Source organism: Dipodomys ordii, unplaced genomic scaffold (genome assembly GCF_000151885.1).
Source record: "Dipodomys ordii isolate 6190 unplaced genomic scaffold, Dord_2.0 Scaffold137, whole genome shotgun sequence".
NCBI lineage: Eukaryota > Metazoa > Chordata > Mammalia > Rodentia > Heteromyidae > Dipodomys > Dipodomys ordii.
Genome location: NW_012267353.1, coordinates 941585 through 952892, shown reverse-complemented (window position 1 = coordinate 952892; position 11308 = coordinate 941585). Strand labels below are relative to the sequence as shown.

General features: G+C 45.8%; 1 protein-coding gene across 3 annotated transcripts; it reads right to left on the bottom strand.

The window, feature by feature from the left end:
- Positions 1 to 251: 251 nt before the first annotated feature.
- On the bottom strand, positions 252 to 10984 carry Idnk (idnK, gluconokinase homolog (E. coli)). 3 transcript variants are annotated; one of them, XM_013031086.1, is made up of 5 exons: positions 10900 to 10984; positions 8492 to 8522; positions 7570 to 7656; positions 4129 to 4172; positions 252 to 886 (listed from the first exon to the last, which is right to left on the bottom strand). In XM_013031086.1, exons 1-5 carry the CDS (start codon positions 10971 to 10973, stop codon positions 535 to 537), a joined length of 588 nt encoding a protein of 195 aa, XP_012886540.1. In that variant the 5' UTR covers positions 10974 to 10984; the 3' UTR covers positions 252 to 534. The 3 variants fall into 3 exon arrangements, with proteins under 3 accessions (XP_012886540.1, XP_012886541.1, XP_012886542.1); XM_013031087.1 differs by lacking the exon at positions 8492 to 8522 and having other exon boundaries at positions 10900 to 10977; XM_013031088.1 differs by lacking the exon at positions 4129 to 4172 and having other exon boundaries at positions 664 to 886.
- Positions 10985 to 11308: the final 324 nt, after the last annotated feature.

The window sequence follows — 11308 nt, the reverse complement described above, 5'->3', positions numbered from 1 at the left end:
CACAGCTTCCATTGACAAAGATTTTTAGTAAGCAGAGTACTTGATAACCTTGATACCATAATCATTTACATATAGACAGACAAGTTTGTGCACAGATTATAGAGTGCACTCGAATTATACCTCCATTTCCAACTTTTTGGTGGTTAATTGAAGATAAGATTCTCACTAACTTTTCTGTCCAGGCTGGCTTTGAATGAGATCTTCAGATCTCAGCCTCCTGAGTAGCTAGGATTACAGACATGAGCCCAAAGTGTATAGCTCCAAGTTTAATTTATTTAGAAAAATATAGGCATGAATATACATTGATTACAATATCTCATCATTTGTTTGAGTTGAATTTCAACCAGTTTAACTTTGGAAGCCACTTCCTTTTCCTCATATTTGCCAGCATATGGTGTCAAGTGTGTCACAGTTCCTACAAACTCAACCAATTCCCTGTGGTTTGTTCAGCTGAAGAATTTCAAATACCTTGCAGGTTAAGGAGACTGGAACAAAGTTCTGTTTTACTTCTGGGCCACAGCTACGAAACAATTCTCATGATGTCTGCAGAGTCCTGGTGATTGTAGAAATGATCTCAGGAAGGTTTTTCTCTACACTGATTTGGATGAAATTCTCTGGAGCTGATGGAGGCTCCAGAATATCAAATTGAGACTGCAATAACTCAGGGGGCATAAAATGCCCTTTTCTCTGACGTAACCGTGCGGAGATAACCTCCAATGACCCACTCAGATGGATCACCAAGAGCTGCATCTCAGATGGCCCTTCTCCCTTTTCCAATTCTGCATATTTCAGAGAAGTACTCTTCTTCCCTCGTATTAAGATGTCTCTGTATATTTTCTTCAGTGCTGAACAAGCCAGAACCACATGCTGTCCTGATGCCACATCTCTGGTTAAACAGAAAAAGGAGAGATAAGGTTTAAAGAATGAAGACATTAGCTGGGCACTGGTGGCTCACCTCTGTAATCCTAGCTACTCAGAAGGTTGAGATCTAAGGATTGGAGTTCAGCACCATCCTGGTCAAGAATGTCCATGAGATGCTTTATCTCCAATTAACCAGGAAAAAAGCCAAAAGTAGAGGTATGGCTCAATTGGTAGAGCACCAGCCTTGAGCTAAGTGAGAGCACAAAGCCCAGTACCAGAACAAAAAATAAATAAGTAAATGAAGTAACTGGTAACAACTGTAGGTGGAGGACTCCAATATCACCTCTTTGTCAATGGGTGTTAAATAAAATGGAGTTTAAGCTTCGGGCATTCCTGGCTTTGAGTTAAGGATCCTTCACTGGTTTACCTTGGCACCAGTTTATCATCTGTTAAATAGGTCTTTTTCAAGATGCCTGTTCATACATATTGCTATCCTGGGGAAAAAGTTGTCTGGCCAGTATGCAGAAGTGCCAGCTATGACCAGCAGATTCCAGGGTGATAAATGAAGAATATGTCCCTACAGTGTTAACTCATAACCTTTTCAATAACACTAGGGGGGGATAAGGAATGGGTTAACCAACAGAGATATGGTTAATCCAAAGACAGCCAGCGGCTTGCTTAAGGGAGTTACAGGAAAATGAACAAAAGGGCATATTCCAAGTGGTAAATAGTTAAGAAATCAGGAAATACTGATGTAAGCAGTTTCAACAACACACCCAGGATACCAGGAATCACTGAGGTAAGCACATACACGGACTCCTGTCTTGTGACAGGATTACTGCAGAAGGTCAGACACTCATAATTCTGTCTTTACCTACAGGATAAAAAACCACAGAACAAGGATTTCCACTGATATCATCCATACTCCAAGCATACTACTCAAATCTGCAGTCAGCCACAATCTCCTCTGGGCCTTAGGGTTCCCACACAGAAGTGCTTCCTAAGTGTTGACTTTGCTCCTATGGATGAAGGGTATGGCTTGGCCTGAGTCTGTGGATGCACAGCTGCCCAAGTGCACCTGTTCCAGGCAAACAGCTGAGTTGAGGTCCTCAGAAAGGTGTTCAGTGATGTATACTCTACAATTGGCTTCTCCCCATGCCCAGTCCGCAGCACAGTGGGCAAGAGGTGGAGGAAGTGAAGGGGCCATAGTGCCCGTGGGAAAAGGGAGCAGGGTATGAGGTTTGTTGCACTGAGGAGAAAACTTGAGCCAGAACAGAGGCAGTGTGGCCCCCACCTGTAACATGGGGAACCCATGTTGCCAGAACCCACCCAAGGGTGTTACAGCATCCACTTCTGTGCAGTGGATGTGCACTTCACTGCAGTGAGTGGCTGGCTGACAGTTATCTTGGGCTAGTAAGAGGCAGAAAGAGGAAAATTCTTGATCTTACAACCAAGTTAGCCTGGACAGAGTGAATTATCAGAAATTCATGCACTTGGCATTGTCTATTCTAGAGCAGCATTGTGAGGGCTTTCTTCTTGTTGGTCTGGAGGTGTGCTCTATGTCCCCCCAAGGATCCCCACATCTGCTTCCATTATTGGTCACTATGACAGCACAATAGAGACTCCAATAACTCTGTTGATGTCAGACACCCAGGGCACAGAAGTTCTCAAGACCCCAAAACCTAAAACCTGCAACCTCTAAATCAAAACTAAGCCTATGCAAAGAGCTGGAAGCCATATGGGAAGGCTTAGCAGGGTGGGGCCAAGCTTTTTTTTTGGGGGGGTGTGGGTTGGTCATGGGGCTTGAGCTCTGGGCATGGGCACTGTCCCTCAGCTCTTCAGCTCAAGGTGATAGAATCAGTTGAGCCACAGCGCCACTTCCGGTTTTCTGGTGGTTTATTGGAAATAAGAGTATCATGGACTTTCCTGCCCAGGCTGGCTTTGAGCTGCGATCCTCAGATCTCAGCCTCCTGAGTAGCTAGGATTACAGGCATGAGCCAGCAGCGCTCGGCTCCAGCTGATTTTTTTGTCTTTAGAATATTTTAACTTCCAGTGGTCCTAATGGTTAATATATGACAAAACATGACTTTATGTGAGGAAGATTTCCAACCTACTTCCTGCCTTTTGGTTATCCTTCTTGAGTTCTAGTCAGCATTCCCAGTGGGGCCTGGCCTGTGGATGGGTGGACGTCCTTGCTAGAATGGTCAGAGGAAGGCCACAAAGCTAGACAAAGCAGGACACTAATCCTGGTGGCCTGTTGACTTACAAACAATTCCAGAACTTCCTGGTAGCCACAACTTGAAGTAGAAGGAGAAAAGTGATGAGGAAGACAAGCTATACCAGAGGTAGCACTGGTTAACTTTGGTCAAGGCCTTTGCATGTTAGGCAAGCACTCTACCATTGCCCCATAATCCAAGCGCACAGCTAACATTTCTGGAGAACTTACTTACATATTGCCATTGTTTTAAGTGTAACCCATGCACCATTTTATCTCTTGGAATAATCTGTGGGCAGGAATTGTGTGTGTGTGTGTGTGTGTGTGTGTTATGCTGGTACTGGGGCTTGAACTCATGGCCTGGGCATTATCCCTGAGCTATTTCACTCAAGGCTTGGTACTCTACTACTTTAGCCACAGCTTTACTTTCAGCTTTTTGGTAGTTAACTGGAGATAAGAGTCTCATGGACTTGCCTATTCAGTCTGGCTTCAAACCACAATTCTCAGACCTCAGCCTCCTGAGTAGCTAGGATTACAGGCATGAGCCATGGATACCCAACTTCAGGAAGTACATTTATTCCTATTTCACAGATGAAGAAACAGGTTTGTGCAAACCAGTGCAAATCCAGGCCCCTAGTTATAATTATGAAGAATTCCTGTGTCCAGAGTCTGAATTAGCATTAGTGAGGTGATAGATGTACTTTTTATGTTACAGATGATACTGAGATTTAAAATTAGTGCCTTACACTTTCACTTGGCCTTTTCTGCTCAAGGCTAGTGCTGTACTATTTAAGACACACCCCCATTTCCAGCTTTTTGCTAGTCATTGGAGCTGAGTCTCAAGGACATTCCTGCTTGAGCTGGCTTTGAGCTTCGATCCTCAAATCTCAGCCTCCTGAGTAGACAGGATTACAGGAATGAGCCATGGTGCCTGTTGATAGAAGTTTATTCTATTTCTCATCAGCCAGTTGTAATTTCAAGAGTGTGTTTTCTTCTGGCTTTTCTGACAGTTTTTACTCACCGGTTTATGTCAAGGCCTTATGGACTCTTACCTTAGTAAAATGTCATGCAAGGTGCAGAGCCATGGAATCCTGTCCTGAAATTAGAACAGACTTAAAGTGACTTTCACCAGTATTGTTTGCTAGTGCAGAAAATTATGCTAAGATTCTAAAGCCTAGGGAGATCCTGGTAGTTCTGACAAACAGGCCATGCACAGGCCACATCAGAAATTATTTCTTGGATTGGTTGTCAGTGGCTCTTTTCATAATAACACAAATTGTATTGAAATTTCCAATTTATTCTCCCCTCCATGTAAATATCCTCTGATCTTGGTATGTTTATACATCTCTTATTTATTGCATATATGATTGTATGTGCGTGGTGTGTCAGTTTAGGGCTTGAGCACTGTTCCTTAGCTTTTTTATTCAAGAGTGTCACTTTACCACTTGAGCCACAGATCCATTTCTGGCTTTTTTGCTAGGTAACTGGAGTTAAGATTCTCACAAACTTTCCTGCCTACGTTGGCTTTGAAATGAGATCCCCAAATCTCAGCCTCCTGAATAGCTAAGATGGCAGGCACGAAGCACTGGTGCTGGCTTCTATATCCTTTAGATATCTCTGAACTTAAATGCAGAGGTTATTCATCATAATCCCACATCAGTCAGCTGTGCTGTGGTCTTCCTCTTCAAAGCCTCCAACTCAAAACTCCTCTCAGATAAATGCACTGTGAAATTGGTGGGTTTTGCCGAAGGAAAAAAAGAGGGGAGTTCTATACAGCCTACCATAGAGTTCCTCACAAAATATCTTTCTGAGATGTATTCTCCTTCTTGATTGGCCATTTAAAAAATGTACTATATCTGTAATGAGCATTGTGCTGCATTTGGCCTACTATTCTTGTCCATTCATAACAACTGCAATCGTTAGGATGACAGGAGATGGTGTATGAACCTGAGCCTCTCCTCCCACCTGCTCCCCCTTTTTTCCACATTCTCTGTGGCTAAGGACTTGGGATGTGGAGGGAGCCAGGTGGACACAGGGCAGGGACAGAATCTCCTCCACCCTTTCACTTGAGTTCAGCTTCCTGGCCTTCAGAGCCTCTAACGCAAGCTCTCGGTTGCAGGTCAACATTTTTATCACCTTTGTTATTACTTCAAAGGAAGAAACAGAGATAATGCATGCTCTTACTCTAGATGAGAACCCTCTGTCCTCTGGCTCTCAGGGCAAAGGCAGGGCCAGTATGCCATGCTTTCATTTAGGAGAACAGACAGCGTTTCAGTCACCAGGTCACTGCCATCTGAGCCCTTTCCCCGACAGTATATTTTCTTGTGAAATTTCATGATTTTTGTCTAAGTTCAAATGTATTGGTAGGTTGCTCCCAGCCCAGTTTTCATTCCTAATTTTAATTTTGCTTTTCCTTTTATTGGGTGGTCTAGTAATATACTTTTTACACAGCTTTTCTCATAATTTAGTTTGTTCACTACTATTTAAGTTCTATGCACTTCTGAGACAAAAATCTTGCCACACAGCCCAAGCGGGCCTCAAACCTGTGATTCCCCCTACCACAGCCTCCTGAATACTGGAATTGCAGGTGTCACCACACTAAGCTTCTACTCTTACTCTTGAATAAGAGTTTAGTTGGCACTATGCTCACTCCTATAACTCAGTACTTGGAAGGATGAGATTTGATAATCACAGTGTGGAGCTAGCCCAGGCATACAAGTCCTTGAGACTTATTTCCAGTTAAACAACAAAAAAAGTTGTAAGTGGAGGCATTGCTCAAGTAGTAGAATGCCAGCAGGGAGCAAAAGAGTGGAGAGCAGGAGACCCTGAGTTCAAGCCCAGCATTGGCAAACACACAGAGAAAAGGATTTTAGTTGGGGGAAGAATTCTTGATTGACCGTTATTTTTCTGTAATAAATTATTTCATTATATTGTAGGCCTGTATTGAGAAGTCTTTGTTGGTATATTAGACAATCCGGGTACAAATAGCAAACATATTTTTTTCTTTGGTAGCTTTAGGTAGGAAAAAAAAAAACACTCTTTTATGCTTTCCAGTTTTACTTTTATCTTGCCCAGGACTCATACACCCAGTCTTAGTTCTCATCCCTGGAAAATTGTTACTGTATATTTGATTCTTGCCTTTCCACCATTCACACAATTCTCCTTCAACTCCTGTTGGCAGTATGGAAAACTTATCAGCTTATCACTGATGTGCCTGACTTTTTCCTTGAAGATATATAGTTTAGCTTTCTTCTCATTTGGGACATATCTTCCAATCTGACTTCTAACTCCCTAGGTCTCTCTTGAATTGTGTCTAGTTTGTATAATCCACCCATTGCTTATACTTCACTTCTAAAATTCACTCTTTGCAAATTTTCTGGTTCTTACCACCCACCATATTCTATTATATCCTTGTTTTGGAGATCAACATTATTCTTTTGTGTTTTTAGTGATTTTTCCGTCAGTGGTTCATTTCCCATATACGTAGATTTCTTTTTATTTTTATTGGCTGATACAGGGATCTCACTGCTAATCTCTAGACATGTGTACACTGCATTCCAAATAGTTTCCTCCCCTCTGTCATTAATTATTATTATTAATAATTATTATTATTAATTTTCTTCTTACTTTGAACCCCAGGGCACAAATGGTCAGTGTGGGCCTGAGCACCATACTATCTATCACACTCCCTGTCCCTTTTCTCCATCCCAAACACATCTCTACCAGGTTTCCTTGTTTCATTTTCATGGTTGCAGATTATCTATTTCAACAGGATTCACCCTCTTTTATCCTCCCCCAGGCACAGCCTCCTCCCACTAGTCCTCACATACCAGAGTCTTTCTCTTCCCCCAACCCCCCACCCATCGACCGTTTTTGCTGAGTTTCTCTGTACTGCTCTCATATATACCTGTCATATGATACAGTTATTAACTTTCTCCATTTTCCCTCTCTGACTGAATAGTCTCTTATTTTGCTTCATGTTCTATGTTTAACAACACATGAGGTTGGAAGGATGAGCAGGGTTCACTGAGGAACAAGGGAAGGGAACACAATCCAGGCAGTGGAGGGACAGTGGTACAAAGGCCTAGAAGAGAAGAGCAAGACCTAAGAAGGACTCAGGGGCTAAGGTGGCTCCCATGGAGATAGAGCGGGGTAAGTCATACCTAGAAGAGGCTGGAAGTGATGGGTGTGGAGGTCAGAAGGCCCATTTAGGCCCGTTAGTGTTTGGTTTGACTTTCAGATCAGTGGGAAATCTCTAGCTTAGACATGGGTGATATAGCCACATTTGAGATCATGAGGCCTTGGGTAGACTGACAGGACCTGGGAGGAGGTAATCAACTCCCCATTCAGGAGGCACAGGGGAGTCCCTGCCACTCAGGAAGTATACTAAGGATTAAAATTCTGCAGCAAGATGTGGTAGGCTCTGTCCCACTGCGAAAGAGGGTGGCATTGCTCCTGTGGCTGAGTTCACAGCGATGTGCAGAGCTCATTACCTGGTCACTCAGTGGTATCCCTTTTCCCATCTTCCTTCGGTTTTCCTCTGGGTGGTAGTCATCGGCATCATAGAACTTCCATCCTAGCTTTAAGAACAAAGAGAAGGTGATGCCATCTAGGGGTATGGGTCTGCTCCTCTGCCAGGTTAAGAATTAAGAGGCAGAGGAATGGTAAAGTGTAGTAGAGCATAAGCTTACTGAAAGCAAAAGGAGAGTACAGATCTCTCCCTAGAGAACAGTCTTGGAGCTGGGGTCCAATGAATTCCCCCAGGGAAGTGGCCTTTATGCTTTATTAATTTTCTTCTTACTTTGAACCCCAGGGCACAAATGGTCAGTGTGGGCCTAAGCACCAACTTGGGTTCTTCATTGATCTCTGTCATTGGGCAAGAGCACAGAAGTAAGTATGATTGGTCCTGCTGATGGTGTACTAGGCATTATTAGCTCATTACTGATTTGAAGCAGGAACCCATGTCGTTATGGGAAGAAGTACCATTTGAGCAGGAGCCTGAGGCACTATGAGAACAAGAAGCGCCACAATGGGCCACCTGTTGTCTGCCACATGCTATGTCCATAGTTTTCTCTATCAAACTAACAATTCCTCTTTCCTTCCCTTTAAGGGTGTGTGTGGCAGGCAATATGGTCTATGTGACAGCTCCTAGCAGCTAGAAATAATACCACCGCCCTCTTCCCCATTATCAGCCCCAAGGACCATCCCCCAGACAGGGGACAGGAGAGCCTTGTAATGCTGCTTCCAGATCTCTTCATTCATTACTGTTTAGAACTGCCAAGGAGAAATTCAGATTGCTTTGATGGTTTCAAAGCTGTTCAATGGCACCTAGAGCAACCAGTAGGCCAGAAGGTAGGGAGGGAAGCAACCAGACAAGAACAAAACAGGACTCTAGGAAGCATTAGCGTAGGATACCTCAGAGGCCAGCAGGGCACCCACGGTGGACCTGGGAAGGACAGAGAAGCTGCAATTACTGCTCCTGGGAACGGATGACTGCCATAGCCCCTGTTAAAAAGCAGCTCCTATGGGAGCTGAAAGTGGTAACCTCATCTACCCTCTTGTCTAGGGTCTGGCCTTCAATGAAAGCATAATTAACATGCTACCGCTATTGTTTTTCCAAAAGATAATATATCAAATCTCATTAAAACTTTTTTTCCTATGAATAAAGTGTTCAGGTTCTCTGTTTAATTTTTTTGAGAAAATATTTAATTAATAAAAGGATAGGAGTCAGGTACTGGTGGCTCATGCCAGTAATCCTAGCTACTCAGGAGGATGAGATCTGAGGATCAGGGTTCAAAGCCAGCGCAGGTGGGAAAGTCTGTGAGACTCCTATCTCCAACAAAACACTCAGAAAACCGGAAGTGGCACTGTGGCTCAAGTGGTAGAGCGCTAGCCTTGAGCTGAAGAGCTGAGGGACAGGGCTCAAGCCCAGAGTTCAAGCCCCAAGACTGACCAAAATAATAATAATAATAATAAATAAAAGGATAGAATTGTGTTAGGTATAGTGGAGAAATGTGTGTGTGTGTGGATACTGGGACTTGAACTCAAGGGTTTGAGCTTGTCCTTAGATTTTTTTGTTCAAGGCTGGAACTCTACCACTTGAACCACATCTCCACTTCTGACTTTTTCTAGTTAATCGGAGATTAGAGTTGCTGTCTGGGTTGGCTCTGAACCACAAATTTTAGACCTCAGCCTCCTGAGTAGCTAGGATTACATCTGTGAGCCACCACAGCCTTGCTTTTTGCTGTCAACTTCTCGCCTACAGAATTACATTGTATCCTCATTTATTATGCCAATATTTTATATCTACCACCCTCTACAATTATTTAGTTGGTATTTTAATTAACTACTTCACATTAAAATGAATTTTAAAGGAATACTTATATTTAGGTAAATGGGTTAAAGAAACTCCTTTTCCTTCTCTTGTATCGGAAGCTACTATACCATACTTTAAACAGAAGATAATAAAGATATACAATTAAAACAAAATGTTATCAAGGTGCATTGCATAAACTGCCTTATTAAAAGGCAGAAAAGTATGCGTAAAATACTTTGGTGAATGGCAACTCCTTTGTACAACTACTTAAAGATAATAAAAAAAATATTTTTTAAAAAAGAAATCCCCCCCCAAACAACCAAAACAAAATGTTATTAAATTGTAGCTGGAAACTAAACTGCCTAAAAAGAGTCTAATTTCTCTTTTGTTACAAGAGTATGAAAAGTGAATTACATGCCTGTAAGCCCAGCTACTTGGGAAGTGAATATAGGAAGGATGGAGTTTCAAGGCCAGATAAGGCAAAGAGTTATTGAAATCCCATGCGGATAAGCTATGATTGATGGCCCATGCCTGTGTCCCCAGCTACTTCAAGAGGGATCGGTGGGAAGATTGTGGTCCAAAACTGGTCCAGGCAAAAAAAAAAAAAAGACTACTTGAAAACCTTTTAAAGGCCTTTTTGCTTTGGCTCCGGTGGTAGAGTACCTGCCTACCAAGTATGAGATCCTGAGTTCAAACTCCAGTACTGAAAAAGAAAAAAAGAGCATCAGAGAGGCATCAAACCACATTTGTGCCACCAGAGACCAGCTCTTCGAAGTAACCAAAGGATTGAAAGAACAATGGATCTTCCCACAGTGAGGCTGGGGTTCACCCCCACCGAATAAGGTGACAGACAGGGCTACCACCGAGCCAAGAATGGTCCACCCGGCTGTGCTCCCAGCGGAGAGGCCAGGGCGGGGCGTAACCACAGAAATCCCAAGGCCACGTCCGGTTAGCTAAATGAACAGGTCGGAGGGAGGGAAACTGCAACCCCCAGGCCCGGCTCGGGCCAGGCCACACCCGAGCGGGGACGCGGTCCCGGCTGGGCTCCCGGGGAAGTAGGGCTCGGCGGGGCGCGCCCGGGGGCCTCTTCCGGGCCCGGCCCTCCTGGTCTTCCCGAGATGGGCAGACCCGGGGAAGGTTCCGGTGTTTCCACCGCCCACCCCGGCCAGCCTCCGGTCTCTCCCAGTTTAAGCTGATCAAAGAGAGGGGGCGATAACTCAAGCCGCCCGGCGGCATGGGGGGACTGCTCCCCGGCCGGGGCCTGGGCGCCCTCCCCTCCGATCCTGCCCGGACGCCCGGCTCCGCAGCTTCCCCTTCAGCAGGGCTTTCAGACCGTGCACGGCCCGAGGGGCCGGGGGCCCCCAGGTGACCCCGCCGGCGGCAGGCGTGAGGGTGAGGGGAGGAGCCGGCGCCACGGGCCTCTGCGGAGGGGCGGGGAGGGGCCCACAGGCTCCGCGGCGGCCGCCCGCGCCCGGGGTCCTCCCGCACCCCGGCTGCCCGGACCTACTTTCCTGAGCCGCTCACTCCCATCACCAGCAACGCGCAGGCTGCTGCCATGGCCGGATCCAGCTCCACCCTCATCGCCTTCCGGGTCTGCGGGACTAGAGGGCGGAGCCGTCCCCGCGCGGCCCGGGGGCGGAGGAGAGCGCGGCCCCGCGCGGCCCGGGGGCGGAGGAGAGCGCGGCCCCGCGGGAGCCGGGAGCGCGCCCTTGTGATACCGGGAGGAGGAGAGCGCGGCCCCGCGGGAGCCCGGAGCGCGTCCTCGTGGTACCTGGAGGAGGAGAGCGCGGCCCCGCGCGGCCGTGAAGGGCCTGGGAGTGAAGAGCGCGTTCTCACGACCCGCGGAGTGGCGGGCGCGCGTCCCCGCGCAGCCTCCGAGTGGCTTCCCTACAGGCTGCAGACTCCCCTGCTGCAGA

Excerpts from the sequence above, each read along its gene's own strand:
- Idnk (XM_013031086.1), bottom strand. The coding sequence starts at position 10,973 with ATGAGGGTGGAGCTGGATCCGGCCATGGCAGCAGCCTGCGCGTTGCTG. Across the intron at positions 4,173-7,569 it reads GGATACCACTGAGTGACCAG|GACAGGATTCCATGGCTCTG; the intron begins GTAATGAGCTCT and ends TTCTAATTTCAG. Across the intron at positions 887-4,128 it reads TTGCATGACATTTTACTAAG|AGATGTGGCATCAGGACAGC; the intron begins GTAAGAGTCCAT and ends CTGTTTAACCAG.